At 43.7% G+C, this 14,978-nt stretch overlaps 1 protein-coding gene across 1 annotated transcript in view; it reads left to right on the forward strand.

Moving 5' to 3' along the window:
• camk2a (calcium/calmodulin-dependent protein kinase II alpha) overlaps nt 1-14,978 on the forward strand; it is a 129,950-nt gene that overhangs the window by 52,081 nt on the left and 62,891 nt on the right. The window contains exon 6 of the mRNA XM_057360933.1: nt 1,446-1,486. Coding sequence (XP_057216916.1) covers nt 1,446-1,486 — 41 coding nt within the window. The remainder of the gene's footprint in view (nt 1-1,445; nt 1,487-14,978) is intronic.

Genomic DNA, 14,978 nt, shown 5'->3' on the forward strand with positions numbered 1-14,978 from the left:
ATCTGGACGTTACATTTGTGAGAAAATCAAGCTGAGAGAATCTCATAAAAAGGTGAGACTTAAACACAGTACATTTATATGGTACACCTTTGCATTTTCTCTCGAATTGCATTATGTATTTGTAAAACGCTTTCTGTTTGTTTCAGAGTTTATTTCTTTTGCATAAAAGGTTGCGTTTGTTTGCAAAACGTTGGATTTGTTTGTTAAGTTTAGGCACAATTTTCGTTCCATAAAATCGCCTGTCACTCGCAGCATAGACGCGCTGGCTAGCAGCCGGATCCTCTTCATTCTGTGTACGAATGTGACGAAATGATGCGGAGACGAAAGACACCATATAAGGATCTCCGGAAAAGTCGACCGGACAGGGCAAATTACAAACCAATATTACAAGCTTTCTGTGGTGAATCCAGCAAGGGTAGTGACACATGACTGAATGACTGGAATTAGAAATTACCATCATTGAGTAATTTTGATTTAGTTAAAAATATACATTAATGCCCTGTTTTTACTGAAATGTGGGCTTAAAATGGATTTCTGAAAATTATAACACATTCAAGACCGCACAACCTAAACATTCAGCAAAATGACAAAGGTGCTAAGCCCTAAACTGAGCAATATCTATATTTAGTAAACTGCTTGTTTCTTTTATTATGGTGGTTACTGTGGAGTGGTGTCTGTGAAAGGTCAGACATCTAAAATAGATTACGCCACCTGATGTCATGGTGACAAGTTTAACAACCGGTTTTGCATTGGGGTTACATTTCTAACACTCCATGATTGTTCATCACCTTTATCCTGAGCTAACCAGAAACAGATACTGTATACAGATATATTATCTACTAACTGTTTAAAATAACGCACATAATTACAATGTACTGTATATAGTAACAGCACTCTGTCCATTGTTCAATTTTATTAATGTCTGATCTTATGACCGTAATAAGAGTCAAAACAGGTTGGGGAATTCACATACTATAATACAATGTATCTTATTCAATGTATAATAACTGATTACAGGTTGATGGGTGAGATGAAAGAATGATTTAATTGGTGACAAATTTAAGGGGCTTTTAAAAACCTGGCTTGGCATTGATGAAGCTAGTTAAAGTCATGTTGAGGGACTCTATCTTAAATGCTTCTGGATTTCTGGCGTAATTCTTGTCTGCTTGTTTTTTCTTTGATGGATATAAACACATTTTAATAAGAGATCAAAATTAATGACTATAGCTGATTTGGTGTTTATTTTGAGCAACCATATATTAAACAGTTTCTGGGGTGTGGGAATGTGTGGTTATGCTCTGCTGGAAAATCCCAGCACCTGTTTTAGAAACTCAACAGAGCTTGAGATAGACAGCACACCAGTGCTATGCCCTTCGCTATGCTTTTCTGGGCATTTGTGCCCATTCTTATAGCCATTTCCATCTTTTTCTATGTGTCTCATTCAGGAGGAAAAAGTGGGGTCAGCAAGAAGACAGATGGTGTGAAGGTAAGATGTAAATCATATATTCACTGTTTATAATCGCTACAATGTCTTATTGAAATTGACCTGATACACAGGTCAGTTGCTCAATGACTTTACACACAAAAATAAACACTAATGGATTTGATATGAAACATTTTGTCAGTTAGCTATGGTAACTAAAGGGAGCTGAGCTTACTAATAATTCAGTTTATTATGTGGAACACTAACCACATTTCCCTGTCGTTTGTTTGGTTTCACTTGATTCTGATTGACATGACAGTAACATTTTTACCTGCTATAAACTTGCTATTGGTTTTACTCTTACTCTTACTAAATTTGCCTTTTTTCAATACTATATATTTCATTAATAAACCGGGGTCTGCGGACCCCCAGGGGGCCTCCAAAAGTTTCTAAGGGGTCCCCAGGATATTCCAGAAAAATGTTAAATGTTTATGTTTATATTGAGTTATAGTAGATTTTTAGACCGTTTCCTTTACTCTATCTCACTCATTTGAGTTTGTAATGCAGTATTGTTCGTAAAGATGTCATGAAAGTTGCTACAGTAAAATATACAGTACAAATGTTTTTGTTTATACATCCAACATTACTTATAGCCAATTATTTAATATGTTGTCTTTATAATATAGATGGATACTAGGGTTGAAACGGTACGTGTATTCGTGCCAAACCATCACTGGGCAAATTCCACATGGAAGTGATCACTCCTATGCCCTACTTCCTTCGAAGGGCAGAGCCCTTGGAGTTTAGACTTTGGAGTGAGCAGGGCATGTGCGTGCCGTTTGGGAGACGTTTGGAATGCACTTGACAATGGGAGTGACATAAATACCGCCTTATCTTCAGCTGGCATGTTCCTGTGACAAAGCAGCATGGTGTCCGTCAGCAGATGTCGCTGTTTTAATAAAGCATAACTGTTGTAAATAAACATACATTTTATATTTTAAAAAGTTATATATATACAGTATATTAATGTTTATATTATTAAACTTTTTAAAATATAAAATGTACAGTATGTTTATTTGCAACAGTTATGCTTTATGCTTACAGCGACCTCTGCTGATGGACACCATGCTGAGTTGTCACAGGAACATGCCAGCTGAAGATAATGAGGAAATTATGTCAATCCCTTTGCAAAGTGCATTCCAAACATCTAACAAACGTCTTTTAAACGGCACACACATGCCCTGCTCACTCCAAATTCTAAACTCCAAGGACCAGTAAGGACCAGTTGCCTCAAAATAGCAACACACCAACAATGCGCCTGAACACACCTCATTTTCAGACCAGCATGCCCATAATAAAATGGGCGCAAATGCATTTGGTATTTGAACAACGTGCTGCATGACGTGAAAATGATAACTGCGTTGGGTTGAAACTAGAAAAAAACACTTGCGTCAGTGCCGCCAAATTGCACCGAGTGTATTATAGGCCTGTTTTGGCCAAAACGTGCAGTTCTGTCTGAGGCAGTTAAACCCCACACTCTGAGACATCAAGGTTGTAGGTTCGAGTCCCGTGAGCAAAGTGTAATCATTTTTATGTTAAGTCTATGTTTTGTTCTCAACCTGTCCTTTTTTTCCATGTATGTTCCTTTTCTGCCGTTTTCGATCATGTGGTTCTTGCGGTGCCTTCGGGGGCTTGGCCCTGTGTCACTGCTTGCAGCTATATTTTAGTTAGTATTTGTTTTTCACTATTTTTGTCAGTGATAGTTATGATTTAAGATAGGTAAAATATAATGTAAGATAATTTAGTTTATAGGAAAGTATGTTTAAAAATAGCTACTTGTTTATAGGTTTCCTTTATCATGAATTTCCTTTATTAATACCAAGTGGAGTGAAAAAAACAAGGTGAAATAAGACATAATTAGTTATACAACATTCAACAAGAATTATTAAAAATGTATTTTCAAGTTTATCTTCAACAAACGAGCGCTGGATTCAGAGAGCATGTGCGGTGTTGTCAAGGTAACATTTGGCCAGTCATTAGGCTTGTTCGACTTGATGCGGCACCGCAAGATCCGACAGGTGGATGACATTGGTGGATGTACAGCAAGAGCGATTAGAAAAAACATAAAAAGTTTAATTTCGAATCACTCTCGCGGCATTTTGATTAGGGGTGGGAATCATTTGGTCCCTCACGATTCGATTCAGAATCCATTCTTAGGGTCACAATTCGATTCAGAATCCATTCTTGATGTACTTTTTAGCATGTTTAAGATGTCATCGCGTAACATTTGCGCTCAGAGCCAGACTAGTGTTGGTACTTTGGCTAACTACTCTTAGAACTGTCACATATTGTATTTTAATACAACTGAGTGCCCAGTAAAGCCATTCTCATTGACGTTATTCTACTGTCAGACATTAAAACAAGTACATAATAGTAATGAAGTAAAAAGGTAAAGTGACCTACAGTATTTGTCAGATATGGTGACCCATACCCGAAATGTAACCTCTGCATTTAACCCATCCAGAGAGTAGTGAACAGACGCACAGCAAGTCATGAACACATGTACACCAGGAGCAGTGGGCAGCTATCACTGCAGCACCCGGGGAGCAGGTAGGGGTAACCATTAGGCCACGACTGCCCCTAAATTCAACGGGACTCATTAGTGCTGTATGTTAAACGCATGTTCCACGCATTGCCACATCGTATGACAAAATCATCATACACATACATTAAAAGAGAGGTTATTTTACCAATATTAGTGTATTAGTCCCATGCAGAGCCCCCAGCGTGTCCATCTAGCTAACAAACTGTGCATATTTACAAAAGTATGTTCATGTTCTTAAGTCTAAACAGTGACAGGTTTTGGGAAACGTTATTTTGCACATACTGACAAGTTAGCTGCGGTATAACGTTAGTATATTGAATGAGTACTGTTTCTCCCTGCCGCTCGCTCACTGCACAGAGCAGATGCAGAGAAAGACCATCCTTAAAATATATTTCATTTATCTTGCAGTTTAGTCCTACAGGGCTGAATGTATTTGGGTTTCTCTCTTTCTCTAATGCTCCTATATTGTCCACTGTGTTTGCGCGTAAGAGGTCAGGGTGCTGCACCGCTTTTGAAGTAGACTTCCGCCTTATTTGTTCCAAAGACGTCTTGTTATTACTGTATATTTACTAACATTTAAAAAAATCTATTTTCGAAATTTGTGAATCGATTCGAATCGCTAGCAGATTGAATCGATATTCAACGAGAATACATTTTTCTCCCACCCCTAACTCTGATGTCATCCGCCTGTCGGATCTTGCGGTGCTGCATCAAATCAAACAAAGGAAGGGAGTTCCAAACACATACACGAGAGACAGTAATGCATACTGTCTGCATAGTACTGCATAGTACTGTCCAGCGGTCGGGAACCTTTTTTAACCAAAGAGCCATTTCTCCAGTTTTGGTTCATTCATTTTTGCAAAAGCGCCACTGCAAAGCTATATATATATATATATATATATATATATATACACATATATAACATCTTTCAATGACTTCAATACTAATAACTTGATTTATGTCCACAGACCACAGTCTCACTTATGGTCCCTGTGGGGATCAATTGTTCTCTTCCTTCGATAAGATAACGTCCAAAGACAACTCAAAAACCGTGAAACAAACAAAACAGTGCATACATCTGGGGCTCCAAAAAATGATTTCCATTACTTATAAACAACTTAGACTACAGGGGGCGTATTACAGAAAGATCGTAACTTGAAAATCCTATCCTATCTGTTTGGTAACCATGGTAATTTCAGTTAGGACCTCATTTAGGACAAAAGCCATTACAGAACAGCATAATCAAGTGCATAATCTTATTTTAACTACAGATAGGAAACGGGTATTACAGAAGCGTCTTAACTTGACAAATAATCTTCGTAACGGTCTTAACTTTAGGACAACCCCACAGCTGTCCTAACTTCAAAATTATTTAAAAACTAACAGAAAAACTGCTCACAATTGCGCTGTCCAACAATGGCATTACATTTATTAATAATTCAAAATGAAGACAGGAGATGTTTAATGGAAGAATGACTCTTGGAGGACCCTGACGATGGGTTACAATTTGATGACAAAGCACCAGAGGTGGACGAAGTACACAACTTCCTTACTTGAGTGAAAGTACAGATACTACTGGTCAAATATTACTCCACTACAAGTAAAAGTTGTAAAGACAGATTCTTACTTAAGTAAAAGTAGAGAAGTACATGCTTTTAAAAGTACTCAAGTATTAAAAGTAAATTTCCTTTATGTCAGTTGTGCATTGTTTTATTGTCGTATACCTTATGCCTCTGAAGCAACCTACTGAATACACTCAGTAGCTCACAGTATCAGTTGTATTAAAGGAGTAGTTCACTTCAAAATTTGCCCCCATTGACTTTCCATAGTCATTTTTATTCCTACTATGGAAAGTCAATGGTGGCAAATTTTGCAGTGAGCAACTCCTTTAAGAGCTTTATATGTTTAGCACATATATGTTTAGTTTAGATATAATCCCGTATGATCATTTAGCCTAATTATCCTCATTAGCCCCCTAGTCCTATATGTATTAATGAGCAGTGTTTTTTTATTTTGTATATTCTCTTTACCAGTTTTAGCAGCAATTTACCAGGAAGTACTAAGGTTCTTGTAAATAGTAAAGTGTAGAAGCCATGTGTTTGTTGGATTTGTTACCATTTGTATTACCATAATTTAACTACAAACATAAACTATAGCTAGTATAATGAAACTATGGTATTTTTAGTTGCTGTGGTTTTACTAAAGATTATTAATTGGAGTATGGTTCCTATATATAGAAAATGGTAAATTTACGGATACTGTGGTTTTACTGCAAATACCATCCCTGCTGAAAAAAAAACAATGAATTTTTGAATTAGAATGAGATTTTTAAATTAAATTCCTCTTTGTAGTGTGTTTTGGGTTTTATTCCAATAGGATTTACCATCCCACCAATAGAATCCATCACATACAAGTAGACAACAAGTATCCATAGTACAATTCCCATTATATCCATTAAATCCATTACATTTTCTGTTGTATTTTGGGCAGGGTTCTGTTGTTTTTATTTCAACAGGAATACTTCAACTACAGTTACTTCAGTAAAAACTTTATTCATTGTCCAAATCGCTTTAAATGATACAGCAGCAGAGCAGAAGTTAACACGCACGCGTAGCTCAAGGTGTATGTGATGCTTATTTACCGTTTAGCCGTTATGCCGATCATTTTCATGACAATGTTTCTACGATCTTTGACTGATCGTAACCCACAGATGATTACACCACATTTTAACATGTGCCTTTTTCGTCTTTTATTGTTCTATTTGCCTTTTTAGAGCGCTATCAACGGTGTAACAGCGCCTACGTTCACATTAGTTTAGCGTCGAAGATCCCAGAGTTGCCAGATTTGCGTAACAAATCTGCCAAATGGCCATTCAAAGCTTGCCGGAAAACCGCGAGCTTAGAAAAACTGAAATACTTGGCAACAGTAAAAGGTCCTGGCAGATCGCAAGCCAGATAAATTGCGCACACAGGAAAACCCGCTGCATAGAAACCATTTTCTACTTTTGGACCTTTTTATAAATGTAGTGGAGTAAAAAGTATGATATTTGTCTTTCAAATGTAGTGAAGTTAAAGTACAAGTACTCAGAAAAAATAATACTCAAGTAGAGTACAGATACTCAAAAAGTTTACTTAAGTACAGTACTCAGGTAAATTTACTTCGTTACTGTCCACTTCTGCAAAGCTCCTATAAGTAACGTTTTAGCATTGTGTTTGCGTTGGAGCTTGCTTGTTCCCCCTCCCGTTTTCTTCATCTCCCTTGCCTGTAGGGCCATTTTCTTTTTTGTTTCGCTTGCAAGGGTGGTAAACTTTTTCTTTATAGCCTCAGCTGTATGGTTAATGCCGGACACTGCAGACACATTATCGACAACTCTTGCGGGACGGGCCCCCACCTGCGTTGGCATATCAACTGCCTAGAGTTGTGGGCTGTGCTACTTGCACTGAGGAGGTTACAACCTCTCGTGTGGGGCAAGTTCGTGCTGGTCCGGACGGACAGCACAGCTGCCGTTGGGTATATCAATCGTCAGGGTGGCGTTCGCTCACGGCAGCTAACACGACTTGCCCGACGCCTCGTTCTTTGGAGTCAGCAGGTGATCAGCTCCCTGCGAGCCACACATATGCCAGGCGTCCTGAACCAGACAGCCGACGCGCTCTCTCGTCAGTCGACGCCTCGTGGAGAGTGGCGACTCCATCCCCGCGCCAGCTCATTTGGCAGCAGTTCGGCCAGGCACAGGTGGACTTGTTGCCTCCCCGGACTCCACCCATTGTCCGCTTTGGTACTCCCTGACCGAGGCACCCCTCGGCACGGAAGCCCTTGCGCACAGCTGACCGCGGGACAAGCGGAAGTACGCCTTCCCCCCAGTGAGCTGCATTGCACAGACCCTGTGCAAGGTCAGGGAAGAGGAGCATCAAGTGGTACTAGTTGCGCCCTACCGGCCCAACCGGACTTGGTTCTCAGAGCTGGTGCTTCTGATAACAACTCCCCACTGGCCGATTCCCCTGACAGAGGACCTTCTGTCACAGGGGAAGGGCATGTAATGGCATCCCAGGCAGACCCCTGGAACTTCCATGTCTGGACGGGACAAGAAGATCCTGAGTGGCCCACCCCCTGCGATGGTTGGGACATCTCTCAGGCTAGGGCCTCGGCCACTAGGCGGCTATACGCCCATAAGTGACGCCTCTTCTCGTCCTGGTGCTCTTCTCGAGAGAAGACCCTTGGAGTTGCTCGATCGGGAACGTGCTGTCCCTTCCACAAGAGAGACTGGAGAGTAACCTCTCCTCCCTCCTCACTGGGAGTGTATGTAGATGCTACGGCCGCTCATCACGACCCAGTTGCTGGGAAGCCTCTAAGACAGCCCGACCTGGTCATTTGGTTCCTAAGGGGCACGAGAAGGCGACCGCCTCATCCGCGCTCCATACCCTCTTGCGACCTAGGTGGCGGGCCTCAAGAGCCCCCCCCTTCGAGCCCCTCGGAGCTGCTGCTCTTTCTCACCTCACGATAAAGACAGCTCTCCTGATGGCGCTCACCTCCAAGAGGGTAGGGGACCTACAAGCACCCTCCGTGTCCACAGATTGCCTAGAACTCGGGCCCGGTGATTCTCATGTGTTCCTGAGACCCCGGCCCGGCTACGTGCCCAAAGTTCCCACCACTCCCACCTAGAGACCAGGTGGTGAACCTGCAGGTGCTCCCCACTGGGGAGGAAGACCCAACCCCATCCGTGTTGTCCAGTACGCGCACTGCGCCTCTGCTTGGACTGCACGCAGAGCTTCAGAAGCTCTGATCAGCTCTTTGTCTGTTTTGGAGGTCAACAGAAGGGGAGGGCTGTCTCCAAACAGAGGCTGGCGCACTGGATCGTGGATGCCGTCGCTACGGCAGACCGATCTCAAGATCGCCCCTACCCGTTAGGGAGTGAGGCACACTCCTCATGGGCACTGGCTCAGTGCGCCTCTTTGGCAGACATTTGCAGAGCTGCGGGGTTGGGCTATGCCCATCTCCTTCGCGAGGTTCTACAACCTACACGTGGAACCGCGCGTCCTGCAAGGCAACATGTAGGACCGGCAGTCGGTAGGGCGTACGCCTGCGAAAGCCCTTCCCCCTTCCTTAGGTGGGTCAGCGGCTATTTCCGCCTCCCTTCTTTCCCCACTGGATAAACAACAGACATTCCATCCATCACTCGGCTGGGCAGAGCAGCCCTGCCCCCTTAGGCCGGGGAACAGTTGAGCCATCTACTTAGCTCTAACTGGACCTAGTGCTCCAGACGTGGTAACCCCCCCCCAGTGGGCGGTTCCGTCTGATGTATCCTCATGATTGGTTCCCACCTCGGTAACCCATGACGTCCCTAGGTGGACTCCCACCTTGCGGTTAACTCCTTCAGTCCGCACAATTTCCCATGAGTTCTCCCCTGTTGGTGAGACCATGTTGGTGTCTCCACTAATTCCTCCCTACGGAGGTAGTGGTCTCTGTAGCGTTTTCCCCCCAGGGAGGAATAATGCTTACCCAGTGGCGCTTACGGTGCCGGGCGGCTTTTCGCTGTTAGAGAATCAAGGCCTCCGCCCGTGACGGCCGGTGGCAGGGGCTTCCCACCTTTTCTTCAAAAGCTCTGGGACCCCCTACCTCTCCACTGGACGGTTACAATTTGCGCTAGTGCTCGTCTGACTCGCCCAGGCCAGTCAGCGTCGCTCCGCTGGAGATTGTGATGCGGCACAGCGCTGTGGCGTTTTCCATAGGAACCCCATCTGTTGGCTCGACACAACGTCGAGAGACCGACAGAAAGGGAACGTCTTGGTTACGGATGTAACCTCAGTTCCCTGATGGAGGGAACAAGACGTTGTGTCCTTCTTGCCACAACGCTGACCGCCCGCCGCAGCGGTCGAGGGATGCTCAGGCTCCTCAGACCAAAGGTGAATGAATGCAGCACGCTGTCTCCCTTTTATACCCGGATATCCGGGGGCAGAGTCCGGCATGCAAATTTCATTCGCCAATTTCATTGGCCTTTTCTAAACTAGTCAGAAGTTGATAGGTTCTCAAGAGCGAACCCTATCTGTCGGCTCGACACAACGTCTCGTTCCCTCCATCAGGGAACTGAGGTTACATCCATAACCAAGACGTTTTATATCACCTGTGGAAGAAATCTGAATACTATTCACTGGCAATAAAAAATAAAGTAGAGTGGAGGCAGAGGCATTCTCATGGGTTCTCAGAGACTAGTTGAGATATTTACTAATATCTTCAACTTATCACTGTTGATATGCTCTGTCCCCTCCTGCCTGAAGGCATCTACAATTGTGCCTGTTCCAAAGCAGATTGCAGTGACATCCCTTAATGATTACAGACCAGTGGCATTAACTCCTGTTATCATGAAGTGTTTCGAGAGCCTGGTTCTTAATTACATCATACTTCCATCCACTCTGGACCCCCACCAATATGCATATAGAATCAGAATCAGAATCAGAAGAGCTTTATTGCCAAGTGTGCTTGCACACACAAGGAATTTTCTTTGGTGTTGGAAGCTTCTAGTACAGACATTCAACACAATGACAATACAATATAATAAGATTTACAGTCTAAAAGAGTCTAAAATATGCATATATAAAATAAAGACTATTGTACATAAAATGGGGGATAATAACTCAACTCAACTTTATTTATATATAGCGCTTTTACAATTTTCATTGTTACAAAGCAGCTGTACATGAGACATATTGACTATAAGCAAAATAATTAAAGTTGTACCTGCAAAAACAAGAAAAGGTTGAAAACACAGAAGACAGACATACCCACATACAAAACACTCCACACACACAATATGCACACGTACTAACACACATAGACANAAGATGGCGACGCCATAGCAACATGCAACATAGGGCGTGACATCAGCTTCACATTCTCTGTTGGTCACTTTGCCTCACACATTCTGTACGACTTACTGACCAATAAGTGAATCCAAACAGCAGCACCGTTATTTGTCATGCTGTTCAGGTCCAATGCCTGATCAACAAATGGAGACCGAATACAAAGCCACAGCCAATCAATACTTCCCTTTGTGAAGGACTAGAAAGTTCTATGTATCCATCAGTCTGAAAAAAGCCAATATCTCATCCCTCTCAGTGGGTCATGGTCTGACAGTGAAATATGACAGACCGTATCTGTGAATCTGATGTTAATTCGGTTTAGGCCCAGTTGAACACTTCCATTTTATATTGTGATACTGCTCACTGTATGCCAATACAAACAATTTTACATAAATGCCACAGACGACTTGGTCTGGCATGCAGCAGATTCCCTCTAGGGAAATAATTATTAAAAAATAAATACAGTGGAGCCTGTAGCTGTTGTGTGTAAATGTGTGATTGTTGACAGTCAGAGTGTAGTTTAACATGCATGGTGAGGGGCTGGCGGTGTCTTTCTGAAGATAACTGTGTGTGTTCGAAAGCAGGGAGGATCCAGAACAGGCAAACATTGCACTTATGCCCCTGGTCTTGTTTTTTGCACTCCTGAAGACACCACACTCAATAACAATACCCTTGTCCTCACGAGGACCCTAAGGAAAAGAATTGCATTTCAAAATCACACAATCTGACCTTGTAGCATGATAAGAATTTCTGAAGTCATGTTAACCCTGCATGTACCAACCTGTTTGCTAAGATCTAAAAGGGTATATTATGTTTATTTTAAAGCCTATTGTAACACACTCAATAGAAGGGAAGGAAGGAAGTGGGAACCGGCGATCATTCACAAAACTTTAATCAAAATAAATAAACAATAATCCAAGAATAAAAGGCCGGCAGCCACCTCACGGTCGACTGCCGGCCACACAAACATAAACAAACTTAACAGTTTCCGGGCCCGGGTCCTCTCTCACGATGGTCCGGTCGCTCGTCCTCTTATGCTCCCGAGCTCCCCCGTGAGGCATGCGGGGACCGGCGATCGCACAGCTGACACTCGTTGTCACTTACGCCGCCGGCCCCGCCTTACCCGCCCCACGGCTCTCGCCCCGCCTTCCTCGCTACATACCCCCATCACCCCTCACAGGCCGGGGGGCAGCACCGAGCCTGTGCTTACTCCCCCCCCGGGGGCCTTCTCCCTTGAGGGCCCCAGTGACTGGGGCATGCACGAACGAGGCGAGAGAACGGAGCCGGGAGCATCCCGAGCGACCGGGACGAGAGAGGGGAGAGAGGACAAAAAAAAAAAAGTGGTCCGGTTCCCTGACACGCTGCCGATCGGACCTCCCCTCAGCCGAGGGCTCTCCCTCGCGGTGCTGCGCGGTGGTGCGGGGACGCTCTGGGGCGACCTGACTCTCATCCGCCTCCTGGCGGTCGTCGATGGCTCTTCGCCCGAGGGCAGCCGGTAGTGAGTCGTCCGTCTCCTGCTCTTCCCCATCTTAGGTGGATAGCATCAGGCTCCGGCCCCTGGCAAACGGCCCGATCTCCTCCGCTCCCTCTTCTTCGGGGAGCCGGCAGCGAGTCGCCCGTTCCCTGTGCTTCCCCTTTCTGTGGCGGATAGTAGCAGGCTCCGGGCCCCTGGCAAACGGATCGATCTCCTCCGCTCCCTCTTCCTGGGGCCGCCATCCGACCTCGGCCCTAGGAGCCCGGTAGCGAGGTCTCCTTTGTCCCCCGTTGATCTCCCCTTTCTCCGGCACCACCGCTTCAGGCAGCCGCTGGCGGACTCTCTCGTCCACGCTGCCCGAACTCCTCAGCACCGCGAGGCCGCTCGCCGGCGAGGCCTCCCCGACAGCATGTCCCTCCTTCCTCCCGGGTTTCGGCACCAATATGCATATAGAATCAGAATCAGAATCAGAAGAGCTTTATTGCCAAGTGTGCTTGCACACACAAGGAATTTTCTTTGGTGTTGGAAGCTTCTAGTACAGACATTTCAACACAATGACAATACAATATAATAAGATTTACAGTCTAAAAAGATCTAAAATTATGCATATATAAAATAAAGACTATTTGTACAAAAATGGGGGATAATAACATATAAGAGACATTGTACCGGGTAGTATATACCACTGCGTTCCAAATTATTATGCAAATTGGATTTAAGTGTCGTAAACATTTAATTTTATATTGTTCAATTAAACTTATGGATGGTATTGTGTCTCAGTGCTCTTTGGATCACTGAAATCAATCTCAGACACCTGTGATAAGTAGTTTGCCAGGTGAGCCCAATTAAAGGAAAACTACTTAAGAAGGACGTTCCACATTATTAAGCAGGCCACAGGTTTCAAGCAATATGGGAAAGAAAAAGGATCTGTCTGCTGCCGAAAAGCGTCAAATAGTGCAATGTCTTGGACAAGGTATGAAAACATTAGATATTTCACGAAAACTTAAGCGAGATCATCGTACTGTGAAGAGATTTGTGGCTGATTCAGAGCACAGAAGGGTTCGTGCAGATAAAGGCAGAATGAGGAAGGTTTCTTCCAGACAAATTCATCGGATTAAGAGAGCAGCTGCAAAAATGCCATTGCAAAGCAGCAAACAGGTATTTGAAGCTGCTGGTGCCTCGGGAGTCCCGAAAACCTCAAGGTGTAGGATCCTCCAGATGCTTGCAGTTGTGCATAAACCTACTATTCGGCCACCCCTAACCAATGCTCACAAGCAGAAACGGTTGCAGTGGGCCCACACATACATGAAGACTAATTTTCAAACAGTCTTGTTTACTGATGAGTGCCGTGCAACCCTGGATGGTCCAGATGGATGGAGTAGTGGATGGTTGGTGGATGGCCACCATGTCCCAACAACGCTGCGACGTCAGCAAGGAGGTGGCGGAGTCATGTTTTGGGCTGGAATCATGGGGAGACAGCTGGTGGGCCCCTTTAGGGTCCCTGAAGGTGTGAAAATGAACTCTGCAAGGTATGTAGAGTTTCTGACTGAGCACTTTCTTCCATGGTACAAAAAGAAGAACCATGCCTTCCGTAGCAAAATCATCTTCATGCATGACAATGCACCATCTCATGCTGCAAAGAATACCTCTGTGTCATTGGCTGCTATGGGCATAAAAGGAGAGAAACTCATGGTGTGGCCACCATCCTCCCCTGACCTCAACCCTATTGAGAACCTTTGGAGCATCCTCAAGCGAAAGATCTATGATGGTGGGAGGCAGTTAGCATCAAAACAGCAGCTCTGGGAGGCTATTCTGACATCCTGCAAAGAAATTCAATCAGAAACTATCCAAAAACTCACAAGTTCAATGGATGCAAGAATTGTGAAGGTGATATCAAAGAAGGGGTCCTATGTTAACATGTAACTTGCCCTGTTAGGATGTTTTTGATTGAAATAGCTTTTGATTTCAGTAAATATGACCTCCTAATGCTGCAAATTCAACAAATGACCATTTTCAGTTTTTTACAACCTATGAAATGTTTTCAAACTCTGTTGTGCATAATAATTTGGAACAGTGCATTTTGAGTTTTTCATTTTTTAAATAAATACTGTTGTCAGTGGGAGGTTTGTTCAATAAAATTCCAAATGTACCCTAACTGTTGATTACTTGAAAATTATACTGACTGTCATTTGCATCGACAAATTAGGAAAACCAGAGAAAGATATATCCAATATAATTTGAACGCTAGTCTATAGTAGAATAAACATATTAACAGATTGTATGTACACTTGTGCAAATGGATAATTTAGTAAGTAGAGGTAGTGTTATATACATGTATACATAAGATGTAGATATAATAAGGCACAGTAGTGCACACTATAGGAGTAGTGGAAGTGGAATATTGCTCTTAAGGAGCAGTTATCTGTTTAGGAGGGAGATTGCCTGGGGGAAGAAGCTGCTTCTGTGTCTGGAAGTCCTGGTGTTTGGTGCTCTAAAGCGCCGGCCAGAGGGCAGCAGATCAAAGAGTTTGTGTGCTGGGTGTGTGGAGTCAATGATGATTTTTCTTGCCCTGTTTTTCACTCTGGAATCGTACAGGTCCTGAAGTGTGGGCAGAGGAGCACC

Source organism: Triplophysa rosa, linkage group LG19, assembly GCF_024868665.1.
Source record: "Triplophysa rosa linkage group LG19, Trosa_1v2, whole genome shotgun sequence".
Classification (NCBI taxonomy): Eukaryota; Metazoa; Chordata; class Actinopteri; order Cypriniformes; family Nemacheilidae; genus Triplophysa; species Triplophysa rosa.